This window comes from Girardinichthys multiradiatus, chromosome 3 (genome assembly GCF_021462225.1).
Source record: "Girardinichthys multiradiatus isolate DD_20200921_A chromosome 3, DD_fGirMul_XY1, whole genome shotgun sequence".
In the NCBI taxonomy this organism is placed as follows: domain Eukaryota; kingdom Metazoa; phylum Chordata; class Actinopteri; order Cyprinodontiformes; family Goodeidae; genus Girardinichthys; species Girardinichthys multiradiatus.
In genome coordinates this window covers 19,158,393-19,175,967 of record NC_061796.1, presented here as the reverse complement: position 1 = coordinate 19,175,967, position 17,575 = coordinate 19,158,393, and the positions used below count along the sequence as shown (strand labels likewise).

At 37.4% G+C, this 17,575-nt stretch overlaps 1 protein-coding gene across 7 annotated transcripts in view; it reads right to left on the bottom strand.

Annotated features, from left to right (window-relative positions):
* rims2a (regulating synaptic membrane exocytosis 2a) overlaps positions 1-17,575 on the bottom strand; it is a 201,449-nt gene that overhangs the window by 148,007 nt on the left and 35,867 nt on the right. For all 7 annotated transcript variants that reach the window (XM_047360424.1, XM_047360415.1, XM_047360417.1 and 4 more), the window contains 2 exons: positions 9,021-9,231; positions 5,331-5,342 (listed from right to left, as the gene is read on the bottom strand). In XM_047360424.1, coding sequence (XP_047216380.1) covers positions 5,331-5,342; positions 9,021-9,231 — 223 coding nt within the window. The remainder of the gene's footprint in view (positions 1-5,330; positions 5,343-9,020; positions 9,232-17,575) is intronic.

Sequence of the window (17,575 nt, the reverse complement as noted above, 5' to 3'; positions counted from 1 at the left end):
TGACAAAAGGCATTCTGAAGATCCAGCTAAATCTAGGCTCATGTATCAGGAGTTTCAGGTTTTAGGACAGCACAATGGTATAGCGGTATGAACGGCTTCTTCACAGTCACACATATTGTTTGATGTTCATCATAACATCTGTGAGGGGGGTGGGTATATCAGGCAATAAACAATTTGTTAAAAGTTGATGTGTTTGAAACAGAAAAAATGGACAAGCATAGAGATATGCGGGAATTTGGCAAAATATCAACATGTAATGGCTGGACAATTCCCAAACTGAAGCTTTTTTGTAGTGTTCCTGGTCTGCAGTGCTAACTGTCTATCAAAAGGCAGCCAACGAAGGAACAGTGATGGCCTGGTAAGGGGTCATGGGTGGCCAAGCCTCAATGATGAGCTTGGGTGGCAAACCTGGCCTGTGTGATCTATTTCAACAGACGAGTTGCTTCTGATAACAAGGTATCAGAATACACAGTGCATCACAGTTTGTGTTACATGCCGCATAGCTGCAGACCAGTCAGCATGCCCATGGTTTTCCATCAATGTAAAAAGTGCCAACAACTGTGGGAACATCAAAACTAACCCAGGGAGCAATGGAAGAAGGTGGTCTGGTCTGGTGGATGGCTGGGTTCATGTACAGAGGAGCACATGATGCCAGGAGGCATTACAAGAAGAAGGCAAGCTTGGGGAGGCAGAGTGATGCTTCGTGCTGTGTTCTGTTGAGAAACCCTGAATCTTGCCATTCATATGAATGTTGCATTAACATGTAACACCTACCTAAGTATTGCTGCTGACTGTGAACACCCCTTCATGGAAACAGTATTCACTAATGGCTATGGCAACATAAGCAAAATAGCACATCCTTTCACAAAGCAAAAATGGTCTAGGAATGGTTTGAAGAACATATAAATATGTTGGGGGTATTGACCTGGGTACAAAATTCCCCAGATCTCAATCCAATCTACAATCTGTAAAATGTGCTGGATAAACAAATCCGATCCATGGAGACCCCACATCACAACATACAGGACTTAAAGGATCTGTGGTTAACAACTTTGTCCAAATACCACAAAAAACCTACAAAACAACTACAAAACTGAACAAAAAAAAACTGGCTCTACATAGACACATGTACATGTACATTCAGTTCCCTTTATCCTTATTGTGTTTCCTTTGAAGTTTATATATTTATACCCAATGTCTGTATGCTTTGAGTGCTTGAATCCAAAGTCAAATTCCTTGTTCGTGCTCACAATCTGGCCCAATAAAGCTGATGCCCCAACAGAACAGAGCTGTTCTGGCAAGAAAAGGGGAACAACACATTATTAGGCAGGTGTTTATTATGTGTGTGGGGGTTTTCATGTTTTGCATGGCATGTGTGTCTTGTTTATGCACAATTGCAGCTGTCTCCTAACAGCATCGCAGATATTTAGGGAAATGGTGATCTTTCTAATCGCACCTCCTAGCAACTGTTTAGGTATAGTTACTAGTACTTCATTACATAAATATGGCTATGGATATATTAGGACTATTATGACCATTTCCAAATTAGCAATATTACTTTTTTTCCAAGCAAACAAATTAACTCAAAATCTGCAAAACACAGAAGTGGAAAAAAACATAGATTGTTTTGTCTCAAGGTCACCAGCCACAACTACAGGGATTTCACTTTATAAAATACTTATAAACAGATATGTTGTTTAGATTACAAGTTACACATAATTGTAAACGTATAAATAATATGGTACAGTGGCACCTTTCACCTTCAACCAAAAACACTTAAAGCAATAATCTTACTGTTAGACTTTCATCCTTTCTCAAACACACAAGTTGAAAACAGTATCACTGGTAGGGTTGGATTCAATGTTTTTTTGACATTCAAGCTACTTTAGCCATGTTTAAGTAAGTCTAAGGTTACAATGTGTTACCTGCATAATTTCTTTAAATGACTGATTATTTCTGTATACCAGTATAGTATTTTGTATTATTTTTACAGAAACTACACTAATCCTACCCTAAATGCTTTGTCTAAGACCACTTAGAAAATCACTGTTGCCCTTCCACACGATATCACTGTTGAAATGCTAAGGGGCTCTTGCAAAACTATTCATACCACTTGAACTTGGACAGGTTGACAGGTTGCCAATCCATCACAGGGCAAATCAGAGACATACAGGACAAACAACCATGCAAACACCCTTTCACACCTAAGGGCAATTTAGAGAGATCAATTAACCTGACAGTCATGTTGTTGGAAATATGTACAGGTATATGCTAAAATACATTGGAATTTGCAGTTGAAACATGAAAATGTGAAAATGTTCATAAGGTGTGAATATGTTTGTAAGACAATGTAGCAATTGCTGCTTTATGGCATAGAAAATGGCATTGTCTTTACAGAACTCTGGTTTCTTGACCGTTTTTGAAGTAGAAACGTAGGGCTTTACTGCAACAGACACTCTACAAAAATCATTGAATTTAAGTGAATTTACAGTTATATAATGCAATAAAGAATTTGACTAGAGACCATTTCGCATCGTTTAGCTACCTTAATTAAGCAAAGACTTCATCTTGTCAAATTTAAATTCCTTTACCAACTTCACTCTCAGCTCCTCTACAGTATATCACATGCCAATGTCCCGTACATAGCTCCGCTAGCTGCCTCCAGCACAGACTTGTGAATATTCAATAGAGTTTCACAGAACAAGATCTCTCTCGCCACTGATGTCACCATCTGTGAGAGAGAAAGAGTAGACGGATGGAAAAAGAACAGATTTCACCACCGCCACCTATTTCACTGACACACAAGCTTTTAGACAAGAACAAAAATGTGTTCCTTTGTTGGTCCTGGAGTAAACAAAGCATTTGACCATCTGTAACAACAAGCATGGTAACACAAAACATGATATGTTTTATATCACAGCAGTCGTGATTTGTTAATGATACATGTTATCTTACAAAACTATCCTACATCTGCACTGCATGTTGTCTATATGAAAAATGTGAAGTTCATGTCCAAATTCAAAACGTTGTTTTTTGGTTTTGCTCTGCTGTGGAGAACTAATTAAGAACTTTATATTTTGACTTTCTTTATTCATAAAGCACTTTAAAACAACCACATCTGCAACAAAGTGCTGCACAAGTAAAATAAAGTAACATTTAAAACAAGGAAAAAGAACAATAAGCACAAAAAAAAAAAAAAACACAAGCTAAATAGAGAGCGACAGACGACCTGACACACACACTGGCACCATCTTGTCCACTGGTCACCTTGAATGTGGGACTCCAGCAGAAGCAAGATGTACACAGCAAAAATGCATGTTGTGCTCCCAAAGAAATATGCTGGTCATGAAGTCTCATTAAGTTGAAGTTGGAACTAAACAGCTGTACGAGGTTTGGAAGACTGAGAAACTATTCCCTTTGTTGCAGCACGCAGCCAACATGTTTGTTCGTTTAGCTCTTTATTTTATTCTGGTAAGATGTATGTATCCACATGCTGTGCATGGTTTTTATGTTGATCAATGTTGGTTTTCCTTTATTTTTGTTTATATGGGGTTTAGTTTTCACAGTTTGAAGTTGAAGAAAAGTATTTAAATAAACCAGTTGCAAGAGAACCATTCATGTCTGCTTATGTTTGGAGGGAGTTACAACTAGCATATAACAAATGCGTGCATGTAATGCACCTTAATTAGGCATATCAGTAAAAATATTGCCAAACCTGAGAAAATTGTAAAGTTTCCCCTGCAGAGTCCATGATTTCTTCTGAATTCCATTCTCATACTCCAGTGACAACAAAGTTTATGGAGGACATGGAGTATAGATTTGCTGTAATACAGTCAACTACAGGAGATCCTTCTTTGCCCACAGCCATCTCCGTCTATAATGACTCTCTGAAGAAACTTAAGAAGTGTAAATTACTACAATGTTTAATTTCTCTTTGGGATTAATAAAGTATTAAAATTAGTTCAATCAATTATTCACTTACATTTTGGATCATCAGCATAAAATCCAAAGAAAATAGTTTGCATGGCGAAGTAACCAATGTGACAGGAGAGGGCAACAACAGGTAAGTGGGTACAACTTGAGGCTCATGTGCTGACCTATCAGGTATAGCTTATGATGTCCATCATCAGCCTGCTGCCACTGTTATTACTCAACACCATCTGCCCAGAGTAGTAACTGAACTCCAGGCTATTACAACCCGGTGAAGGATGGACACCCATTCAACTGGGGTCTTGGCATTCCGTTGTAGAGTTCTGTCTCTGTCTTTCTGCTGCACTAATGTTTTAAGTGAACCCTAATTGTGTATACTTCAACGCCACAGAACATGCAATGTTACACTGTTACAGTTACACCAACTGCAGTATTCAAAAATTAGCTTTGACAGTGGTTTATAGCGAGTCATTACATTTTTAAGTGCAATGGCTAGTCTTTATGAAATTTACATATTCAAATAGACCTTCACTACTCGAGCGATCCACATCCAGGTTTAGGTGATAGAGGTAAAGATGCTAATGAATACAGTGTGATAGAAGTGTCATAATAACAGAACCAAAACAGAAGGATGAAGAAATAAATAGCTTCTGTTTGTTTAAATAAATATTTTTGTCTGTCAAATATTACTCAAGCAGAATCCATTGCAGCTGTATAAAATCCATAACCCATAAAATGCTAATGAAACTTATTCTGCCTCTTATATACTAAGACAATTCAGCAGTGAAATTAGTGTATATGGTTTCTCCTTATGAATCAGCATTGCATGTTCACAGCACTGAAGCTGGACCATTCAGGTTGGATGGTTAAAGATGTACTTATCCAAACGTTGTCCAATAAATTAAATATTTTATTCATTCTTTGATTACATTAAGAGAGTGGCCTTGTTATGTTGGTAGGAGAGTCTCTTAACCCCGGTCTATCAGACACAATTAAACGTTTTGGCTAGGATATTGGCTGTCTAATTCAAGCGTCTCTTTGAGACAGCATTCTAAGAGTTACGTCTTGCATCAGTGAACCACATGAACTGAAGGTACTACCTGAGCTGAGTGATTATCTGACACCATCTTAGAGCTTTGTTTAATTCTAAGCTACTTTTGGTGTTTAACACAGGTTGTATTTCTATATGTCTATATTATGTGTCATATCTGTCAAACCCTTTGGAAGGAGATGTTGTTTGTTTAATGTTTACTATGGATATGTAGTTCAGCAAAACAGAACAGACTCACAGATTAAACCAATTTGTACTTTAGTTAGATTAATGTCAATCATGGCTGCTGAATGTGTATTTAGTCATACCACGCCATATCACAAGAAACACAGAAGAATATTTCGCTAACCACTTTGTCCTCCTGTTGCAATTCCATGAGAGGAGGAATACAGCAGAGAGAAAGAATAGGGATACAGATGGGTGGGGGTGGGGGTGGGGGTGGGGATAGAAAAGACAGGAAGAAAAAGGTAGTGAGTGTCACCAGATCCTGGGAGCACTGTCACATATTCCCAAAGCAAAGGAATGTATGGAATGAAATAAGTCACTCTTCAATAAAATTCAGTACAATACTTAAATCTTTGGGTTAGTCTGTGGAAAAGACCGGAGTGTTATATTACAACAAAATACAAAATGATCTTCTTTATGAGAACAGCAATGGAGAGTGAGTTCCCTCCAGTGGTGAAATAGTATTAATACAAGTTATACAGTACCTTGCAAAACTACTCTTATTCCTTTGTCACATTACAACTGCTTATTTCTTTTAGGATTTTATGTTATAGACACAAAACAGTGCAAGTTTGTGACATAGAAACAAAAGGACGCATGGTTTTCACATTTTTTACAAATAAAAATCTAAAAATGTCTGGATGCATTTGTATTCAGCCCCTTTACTCAGAAACCCCTTAATAAAATCCAGTGCAATCAATCATTTTTGTCCACTTGTGTATAATGTAATCTCAGCATAAACAGTGGTTCTGAGAAAACCTGAGAGGTTTGTTAGTAAACAAAACATTAGTGAACAAACAGCAGAATAAAGACCAAGCAACACGTCAAACATTTCAGGGAAAAGGTTGCAATGATTGTGCTTTTAATCTGTGTACACAAAAAAATTCAATAACACGTGTATTTCACACCCTACTATAAAATTCATCGTGATGCCAATGATAGCAATTTCTTGTAATTTGGTCAAATGTCTGTGCCATGTTGTGACGTAGTAAGCAAAGATGTAATCACATATGGCTAATTACACCGAGTACTAAGACCTATATCTTTTGTTAATGAGAACAGGCTTATGTGTTCACAGGGGTAATTTGAACACCTGGCCACCACTCATTGTGTACTGGAAAAATGACGATATAGATGATAAACAGCTTGTGAAAATTGACAGCAAACTGAACATCTGAGAGGAAACTACAGTACCCTCATCAAGTCATTTCCTGAAAAGAGATGTGTCACAGGACATCGCGTTAATGCAACACAGCGCTAAATTTGAATTCTCTTTGAAATATTCTTCCTCTTAATTAGCATTCAATTTTAACAGAACCAGCTACAGGGGTTGGACAATGAAACTGAAACACCTGGTTTTAGACCACAATAATTTATTAGTATGGTGTAGGGCCTCCTTTTGCAGCCAATACAGCATCAATTCATCTTGGGAATAACATATACAAGTCCTGCACAGTGGTCAGAGGGATTTTAAGCCATTCTTCTTGCAGGATAGTGGCCAGGTCACTACGTGATACTGGTGGAGGAAATGTTTCCTGACTTGCTCCTCCAAAACACCCCAAAGTGGCTCAATAATATTTAGATCTGGTGACTGTGCAGGCCATGGGAGATGTTCAACTTCACTTTCATGTTCATCAAACCAATCTTTCACCAGTCTTGATGTGTGTATTGGTGCATTGTCATCCTGATACACGGCGCCGCCTTCAGGATACAATGTTTGAACCATTGGATGCACATGGTCCTCAAGAATGGTTTGGTAGTCCTTGGCAGTGACGCGCCCATCTAGCACAAGTATTGGGCCAAGGGATTGCCATGATATGGCAGCCCAAACCATCACTGATCCACCCCCATGCTTCACTCTGGGCATGCAACAGTCTGGGTGGTACGCTTCTTTGGGGCTTCTCCACACCGTAACTCTCCCGGATGTGGGGAAAACAGTAAAGGTGGACTCATCAGAGAACAGTACATGTTTCACATTGTCCACAGCCCAAGATTTGCGCTTCTTGCACCATTGAAACTGACGTTTGGCATTGGCATGAGTGACCAAAGGTTTGGCTATAGCAGCCCGGCCGTGTATATTGACCCTGTGGAGCTCCTGACGGACAGTTCTGGTGGAAACAGGAGAGTTGAGGTGCACATTTAATTCTGCCGTAATGTGGGCAGCCATGGTTTTATGTTTTTTGGATACAATCCGGGTTAGCACCCGAACATCCCTTTCAGAGAGCTTCCTCTTGCGTCCACAGTTAATCCTGTTGGATGTGGTTGGTCCTTCTTGGTGGTATGCTGACATTACCCTGGATACCGCGGCTCTTGATACATCACAAAGACTTGCTGTCTTGGTCACAGATGCGCCAGCAAGACGTGCACCAACAATTTTTCCTCTTTTGAACTCTGGTATGTCACCCATAATGTTGTGTGCATTTCAATATTTTGAGCAAAACTGTGCTCTTACCCTGCTAATTGAACCTTCACACTCTGCTCTTACTGGTGCAATATGCAATCAATGAAGACTGGCTACCAGGCTGGTCCAGTTTAGCCATGAAACCTCCCACACTAAAATGACAGGTGTTTCAGTTTCATTGTCCAACCCCTGTATATGTATGATATAAGATGCATATACATATAAGGGGGAGTCAGGTTTAGCCTAAACCGACTCAGTTATGGTTGAGGTGCAAACACACGCTCCATTTCTGCTACCTGTGTGACCCCTTTTCTTTTCCAATGGTTATAATAAGTCTGTCAGTGAGAGGTACCCCCAATCTTTGTGGTTTTTAGTATAACAATGACCACCAGTGGGCTCCACATGGACAAACTTTATCAGTTTATTATTATACTTTGTACCCCTAAGAAAAAAGCTAAAAGAAGTCCAGTTTGCAGTTTGCGCAAACCATGTGGGGGGAACCACAAACTTGAAACTCACCATCCCCACATTGAAACATGGTAGTGGTAGAATCATGCTGAGGGGATACTTTCTTCAACAGTGACAGGGGAACATGTTAGAGTTAATAGGAAAATTGATGAAGCTAAACTCATGGCAATCCTGGAAGAAAACTTGTTAGTGACTGCAAAAGACTTGGGCTGGAGATGCACCTTCAAGTGGGACAGTAACCCTGTATATACAATCAGCGTAACAATGGAATAGTTTAGATCAAACCTGTTCATATGAGCAGAGTTAATCTCTTAACAGACTTGAGAATCAGAGGTCAGACTTAAAACTGGACCTATTTTGCAAAGACAAATGGGTAAAACTGTCTCCAAAATTTCAAAGCCGGTACAGAAAAATCCCAAAAGACCAGCAGCTTTAAATTGACTCAGTGGGGCTGTAGGCAAATGCATGCAACATTTTTCAGATTTTTATTTGTGAGAAAAATCAAGCCATGTACTATTTTTTTCTACTTCACAATTAATATTAGTTTGTGTTGGCCTATTACATAAAATCCCATTAAAATATAAAGTGTGAGGTTGTAACATGACAAAATATGAAAAGGTTCAAGGTGTATAAAATCTTGTAAGGTGTTATAAAATAAGGAAAATCTCTACAGTTATGAATTACTCATCAGTAATACCAGAATCCGAACAACATGCTTAATGTCTTAGAGCAGATCAAATGCTAAAAAAAAAAACATTACCTGTTATTATAGATACTGTTGTCTCAATCATCAGATTAGGATTTTACCCTAAAGTTTCAGAAACATGAATAAATAGGCTAGGGAGACATGTGTAAGAGCAACTGAATATTTGATGTGTTGTGTCTTTGGTAGAGGCATAGTGGAGAGGTGCCATCAAAGCTGACCAACAGGCATGAAACTGTTACCTTGTTTGACCGCAGAGACACGCGTCCTCCGCACCTAGCACAGAATTTTGTTTGGCAATATGAACAGATGTGACCACAGCCGTCAGCAAATTTCGTTTTGTGGCATATTCCACAGGTGGGGGCTTCGCTCTTTTGGTCCTGAGCCGGCTTACCCTCTTCCCCCATCTTCTTAACCTGGTCCTTATACGATTCAAACTGCTGGTGTAACTTCCTGTCAGTGAATGAAAAAAGCAGAGATTAGGAAATCAAATTGGAAAAGAGGTGTCCTGATCATTTTTACCTAATCATCAGGACAACCACGCCATATGATCAAATGCAAATATGATTTAGACAATTCAATTGAACCTTTATTTTGTTAAAGGAAATCACTTTAGAAGTTTATTGGAACAATTTTATTGCTTCTAACACAATATATGTAAAATTTGATGTTTGAGACATCTGAAAAGATAGGGAATACCTTATAGAAAATATAGCAAATCACCTTGCTCTTGGCAATTCTTCAAACAACAATTGAATGCAGTACAGGGTAAAGTTACTGCAAGTTAAATATTCAAAAAAGCATTTATTTAATTTGAACTTGTTAATCTTTCAGGAACTGACAAGTATTGCAGGTCTGGATAAGGAATCTTTGTTTATTTGTTCTGATTGTTATTGATCATTTTTTTCTTTTTCTCTTTTTCATAATGTGCGACACATTTTGAGTAGAAGACAGTCTGTTCCACATTGTTTGTGAGGCAGTTATTAGCCAAACCACAATGTCCTTCTGTAATAACCTCAAGTCCCTTAAGAAATAACATATCGGTAGAAGCTTTTGCTTCATCAAGATTTGAATGTCGGTGCTGTCTGCATCAAAACTAGCTGGAAAATGATGGAAGCTATCCATGCTGTGTTAAAACAGCCTCGATCAAATCAAATAAGTTCTGATTGTAGTATTTTACTGTGCTACTTTTACATTTCGTACAAATTTCAATAAGAAAATTGACCATGTATTTTATGTCTATCAACAGAGTTAGACTTGGAACACTGTAATAATAATTTATTTTACTCAAACTCACACTCCTACAATAAGCCTTGGCCCCGAACTGACAAAGTGATACAACCCCAAATATGAACTGATTTTTGAAGGAAAAGGCTAGCATCAGAGGCTTAAAAGCTGATCTCCCCTTCTAACACTTTGGGTATCAGTTTTGCTTTGCAAGTTCGAGGACATCACTTAATTCTGCTTTCTCATGTTTCTCTGTATTAAATGAACAATTTGCCCCTGCCTGTCTACATCAAGAGAGTTGTAATGTGAGGCAAAGAGTCCTGTGATGTATGTCGTTAGTTATTGAAATCAACGATACATACAATTTTCGCTCTATTAACAGCAGATAATCATTGGTTGTCACAACCAAAAAAACTTCACACTTTACTACGAAGGAATCAATGCAGCCTTTCTGTTTCTCTTTATATCCTGATCTTGCAGAAAAAAAACTAAACTTCCAATAAAAAAATGTGGCTCTCTACATGCATTTTGTATGACACATGTCAATTGAGTGTCTCCTTGGAAACTAAACACTGGGCTGACTTCATAATATGGCGATTAGAAGTGGTTTCGTCCCACATATCCCCTGCAACATTCATTAGCTCTTGTAAATTATTGAGCAGTGCTATCCTTTTACCACATACAGGTCTGCGTTTGAGATAAACATGCTTCCTTTTCCCACAACCAGAGTTTTAGAGCCCAAATGCAATGGTCACACACACTGAAAGACACTGTATGCTTGTGCATGTGTGTGTATTGTTGTGTCTGAATCTCTGTGCCATCAGAACATTGGATAAAGTGCCACTGACATGCTCCACGTTCTATCCACAAAAAGATTAAAGAGCTAATTATGTCAGCCTTTGTGTGTTTGCTAAGCAGTGATTACACGTGTGTGGAGCTTTGTTTAAGAGATTCAAACCAAATTATATTTACTGACAGGAGGACTGATAAAAATCTGATAAAACATATGATACAAAGCCACTGTTTTTGAGCATAAGGGAAGCGAAACTTCAAAAAACTGTGTTTCATTTCTACTTAATTGTCTCTCATACCTCAGTATAAAAATTGCATTTCTTTGACTGACAATAAATACCTCCAACTTTACTGATAGATTAACTAAGAAACATTGGAGGTTGCGGCTGAGCACCCTCCTACCTGTGTCTAAAGCAGCCTCATCTAAAGATGAGGCTATTCAGTTTTTGAAATGCACAGATCTGACTGAGTCATCAAATATATTAAAGTAAAACAATTAAAACGTCAAAAGGAAGGATAAATTGTTAATAACATAACATGAAAAACTGAGAAAACCAGCACAAACATAAAATAGATTTTAAAAGCAACTGGTACCCAAAAAAGGGCTGCTTCATGTGTAAAACATGGTCAAATGCAGGTGAGACTGCTGATGAGTAATCATACACTGCTCATTGTCCAGCTCCATGCTTGTGTATCGGAGCTCTCTTACCTACGAGACAGCAGTTATATACGCTGTCTGAAACCTGACGCTTTCTCTTGGACATAAGACAGATTCAATATATCAACAGCAAGATGAACTATGCGATGTCTTTCAAGCAGCTGGATTTTAGTTATTCCAATAACCCTTTTTAATCATTTTGTAACTCCTTTGCAATCTTTAAAACATGTCAACAGCAGTGAAAATGTTTTGCCTGGTACTAATAAAGTAGATATGTCTCTGGCATAGGCACATTTTGAAATATACACTACCAGTCAAAAGTTTAAGATCCTCTTTCTCACTTAATGGGTCTTCTTATTTTCATGACTATTTACATTGTCGATTCTTACCAAAGGCAGCAAAACTGTTAATGAACACACATGGAATTATGTAGTAAACCAAAAGTCTTTTATTCTTTCATGTAAATGGAGAAACTTTTATTTATATAAGATTCACAATAGATGTAGCCAACAACCCAAGTAATAAACATATAGAAAAAAATTGAAGCAGATTAGTACACACATGGGGTTATAGGTTCAAATTTGAAATGACACTCTTGCAAACACACATACAAAAGTCCATCGAATACTTTGTGAAAAAGCCTTTCACGGTAATAAAACCTTCAAGACATCTCCTGGATGGAAAAACTAGTCACATGAATTGCTCAGGTGTGATTTTGATCTATTCTTGCATACAAACTTTCTTCAAATCTGGGGTTCCTTCTTAAGTACCCTTCCATAGATTTTCAGTTGGATACAAGTCAGATGAGTGACTGGTACCTTTCTTCTCTGAAAGCTATCACCTTGACTGTGTGTTTGGGATTATTGTTTTGCTTGGAAGTCCACTTCCAAGCAAACTTGTTTCAAGGTAAGATTACCAACGTTGTCCCAGCGCAATTCTCATTCATCCCTCCATCAGTTATATAAAGTCTGTCAGCAACATATGTTGTAAAACAGCACATGGGTATGAACATCATGGGGCATAATCTCACTAGACTAGGTTCTCTGGCTTGTACAAGCCTTCTGTAACAAACTTTACACAAGCTTCAACAAGTTTTTTCTTCAGTGGAGAAAACATTGTGAAAACCCTGTCTCCCCCTGACTAAACCATTTTGACCTGGTTAACTTTTAGCTGGTGTTTAGGAAATCATTTTGAGATCTGAATTTAGTAAGCTAAATGGTCTAAAATGTTCATATTCATTTGGTGGTTTACTCTTGTCTTTATATTTCTTATATAAATCTATTGGGAGGCCGCCTGGCCCAGCCCACATCTACTGCATGTTCATTCTCTTCTTCGCTAATTTCCAAATCCAGGTCATTTTTATTTTCCCCTGAGATTTTGGGTATCTCTAACTTGTTTAGAAATTCATGGAGGTTTTTCTCTTGAATGGTAGGTTACGCTTTATATAACTCTACATAATATTCCTTAAAAGCTGAATAAATTTTCTCAGGATCCGAGAGGATGTGTCCCTCTGATACTATTGCTGTGATAAGTAATCTGTGTTCCAGTTGTGGCATTCGCCTTGCAAATACTTTACCTGTTTTCTCCCCCTGTTCGTAAAATGCCTGTTTAAGTCTTAAAAGACTAGATGCGACCCTGGAGGGTATCCCTTTATTAAATGTAGTCCCCTAAGTGATGCCGAAGTTAAAAAGAGATCATTGAAAAATCTACTCTCATTAGCATTAGGACCATATATGTTTGTCAAAATTAGGTTTTCTGATAAGAGGAAACCTTGGAGAGGTTGGTTATCATCTTTTTTTTTTTGTCTTTGATGATATTATGAATCTAGAATGGGCCTGATTGGTGTATTAATATCATCACACCTCTAATGGGATGGAAACGGTGCCATGAATATGTTACCCCTCCTCCTTACAGTCAAGTTGTTTTCTTTAAAAAGATGAGTTTCCAGCAGAAATGTAATTTAAAGTCCATTTCCTTCAGCCTATTCATGACCTGCTTAATTTTATGAAGTTGTTGGAGGCCACAACAGCTCCAAGAGATTAATTTAAAATTACCTGTTTAGGACATGCTGCAGTTTAGCAGAATGATTACTCAATGTGGTTAACAGTTTCACCTTTATGGGCCACTATAGAACCAGTTGTAGAAATAAGCAATCAACTACAACTCAAACGTTTCCTCTTTCATCCCTCCCACCAATGCTTGATTTACTGTAACCTATTATCAACTATCCTGGCAAAACTTATTGGCAACAAAAATTGGTAGAAAAAGTAATGATACTGGCGTCAACATTTGGGACACAGATAAACAAAAGAACCAACTCAAATAGCCCTAAGTTTCATAAAATTGAATCCAAACATATGGAAATTAGAGTTTTAAACTGTACCAACCGTCATTATACAAATTTAGTTGTGATAAAATTTTGAAATAAGAAATTATATATGTATATATAAACACACCTTAATAAACTGTTCAAGCAGAGTAGAGCTAAGTTGCATTATTTACTCTTATTGCATTTGGAAACACCTAGAATATTGTTTCATTAGTACTTTATGCTTAATCAAGATGTAGTTATATACTCGCTCTCGCTCTCTGTGGAGATAATACTTCTTTTGATGTTTGTAATCATCGGCATCTGCGTCTGCATCATTAAAGTCCTTCTCCGTGTTGAAGTCATACCAAAATCCTTCCTTGCCACCAAGAACTTGTCTGACTTTATTGAAGTTGTTACCTTTGTCTAGCCTTTGTTAACTGGAACCTTTATAGGTTTGAATCTTTCCCCTCCCTAAAGAAATCGCAAGACCAAAGATAATAAAGTAACACATCATAACATTAGCTCCTTTGTGTTAGCTAACACAAAGGAGCTAAAAGAAGATAAATATACTAATATGACTTGCTGAGTTAATAACTATTAACAAACGGCTAAACATTTTGGCTGGTTTTTTTCAGTACAGTTTTTACTGAAAGGGCCTATCCTCTATGCTGATGATATTAACCTCTACTGTACTTTTAAGTCAACCTAATATTTAAAGTAGTGCTCCTTAATAAAATGATTTACCAGCATCCAACAGTGGCTCTTTGATAACTATTTGTAGGTGATTTCTGACAAGTGCCAAATATCTGAAATCGTTATTTTTGATTCTGCAATGTCCTTGGAGGGTTAGACATGATTATTCATGCTTTTATTTTATTTTGTTCTGACATCTTTTTATGTGTTTGAATAAGAAGGATCTTACCTGTCTCCAGTCAGGACAGAATGCTTCTAAAAGGGTTTTGACTAACACACAAAAGAGACAGCACATTACTCCTGTTTTAATCTCATTACAATGGCTACCTGTATAAACAAAAAATCCTTTTTCAGACTGGCTTTTAACTAGGTTTGGGCTGTATGATTTTTTTTCTGGTTTTGAGCTTGCTGTTTTATCTTAAACTGTATGACCTTGTTTTTGACATCTGAAGGGTGCTTTATCAATAAGGTAACTTAGTAAAAAGTAAACCTTGTGGCAGAAACAGCTCATTTAAATTGGTATTGCTGATTACATTTGTAAATGATAAGGGCACATTTTTCTGAGCTGACTCATGCACTGTAAGCTCATGTTAACTAGGCTGCCTATGGAGTAGCGCTATTCTCAGCATTATTATTTCCACCTGTCACTGTATTCATTTTTACAATCAGGTGTTTATTCCATTTCTTATTATGTTGAATGGATCATCTTAGTTAAGTTTGGTTGCTGTTTTCAGTTTTGTTTTCAGAGTTTTAGTCTTTAGTTTCAGAGATGTTTATTGGTGGCTTCCTGTGGTTAGTCTGCTCCTTTGTGTTCTGTGTTCTCTTTACCTCCTGTTTTTTTCCACCTCAGTTTAAGTTTCCCTAACTCCTGGATGTTTTGGGTCATTCTTTTCCAATGTTTCGTTTGTATACTGTTCTCCAGTCGTGTGTGTATTTAGTTTCTGTTTTCCTATTCATTCTCATTCTCAATTGGTTGTTTAGTCTCCACCTGTCTCTTGTTCATTTGATCATCTCTCCGCTGTATATATTCCACTTTGGTTCTTTCAGTCACTGCTGGTGAATTACGCTGCCTCCCCCATGTTTCTGGCTCCAGGTTACCAGTCAGTGTTTTGGATTCATGTCAGTTTCATGTCCTGCACTTGGATTTTTTGGGCTTTTGAACTCTTGACTCCCTCATTTATGTCTTTGGATTTCAGACATTTTTGTAAGTTTCTGTGTTATTATTAAACCTTTTAATTGACACATCCACCCCTGCCTACCATTTGTCTGCATTTTGATCCTCCAAACACAACTTGTGAAACTTCTGTACCGAATAAATGCATCGTTGTTTTAATCATGTACACATGCAGAATGTTTACTTGCTGAACTAAAGTGTGGAACTCTACGTTCCACAACTCAGCTTTTAAAAACTAGCACAAAAACGGAAAAAAATTAAGAAAAAAAGGGAGCATATCAATCGACACCAAAACAAAGCAGGATTGAAAACAACACTGACAATCCAAGAGTTTGGGGACTTATTTGTAAAGTTTGTTGTTTCAGAATATTACAGCTTCTTAGTCAACTACAGTAAAGATTTGGAAAGATGGATAAAAAAAAAAGCATTGTGTCAGCATTGCTCAATGGCGATAAAGTAAGAAGCTAGGTCTATGTCAGATATATTACTTACTTGAATTGGTATAACCACGTAACCGGTACAATAACAAAATCATGCCAAAGCACAAACCCAGCTTCCTACAACAGCCAACGTTCATTAAGCACCACTGCAATCTGTTTAGCAGTAGACATGCAACCATACTTCATTGTCAAAATCACAGTGATTGTATGATTGCTGGTCACCTTGTCGTATGACAGGATGACCAGGGTGATATTGTACCATCCCTCTGAGACTTTGATTCATATTGGCATAATAGCATCATGCAGTTACTGCATGTACTATGGTCATAAAAGGATAATGGTCAGCAACAATACTCAAGCAGGTGGTTGTGATGCACAGTTGGGATTAAGGAGCCCAAGTTGTGCCGAGAAAATATCCTCCACAACATTGCAACATTGCAGCAATCTGAAACGTTGATTTGCAGAATAAATCCATGCTTTGACTGTGTTCATGTGAAATTCTGCCCCGACCTTGTGAATGTTGCAGCTGAAATCAAGACTGATCAGTTACACTCTGTGTCTTGTGTATTCAGAGTTGGTACTCTACACAACTTGACAGAAGAGGTGGGTAGTAACATGTTACATTTACTTGAGTAACTTTTTACTTCAACTTGAGTATTATTTTTTTTCAAAATAATTTCTTGAGTACAATTTCCAGCTAATTGTTTCACCTCTGATCACTTCTCACATTACTACCAAACATGCACAGATTCTAATGTTGTTTTATTTCTGCTGGGTCTGCTGGGCCATTAGGAAGATCACATCACTGAAAGCAGTGTTACAACCTACAATGTCCCCTACTGTAGGTACTGGTCTTCAAAGCTTTATGTTGCGAACAAGTGAGATTGGGAGATTTGACTTCCCTGTGACGTAATTTGTTATTTTGTAAAGATTTTGTTCATTTTTACCTTTTTTTATTTTATGATTTATAGATATCCGAATTTGCATATAATTTTAAATTCTTGTTTGTCTGATTAAATTATTAAAAAAAATAAATCAGTCATTATGAATTATCAAACAGATACTCAGTACTTAAGTATCTTTTTACTCTTACTGGAGTCATTTTTTTGGATAACTACTTTTCAAATATACCCAAGTAAGATTATTTTAAAGTAATGCTGCCATGCTATTTACAATAACTGCACAGTAGGTTTTCTTATCCTGTAAGTTTTAATGTACACTCTCCTATTTTTATTTTGTGTTTTTATATTTTTACCTTAGTGTGAATCTCTTTGCTTTGACTTGCCTGTCACTTTGGTGCTGGTACACCTGAATTTCGGCACTGGGAGACAATAAAGATTTTTTTTTCTATTCTATTTGGTTTCTATTCTATTCTGTTCTGTTATATTATATTATATTATATTCTTGCTTGAGTAAACGTTTTGGCTACCCTACCCACCTCTGTTGGCTGTAAACCACTAGTTAATTGAGCTACAGCTTTCTATAATCTCAAACCTGTCTGG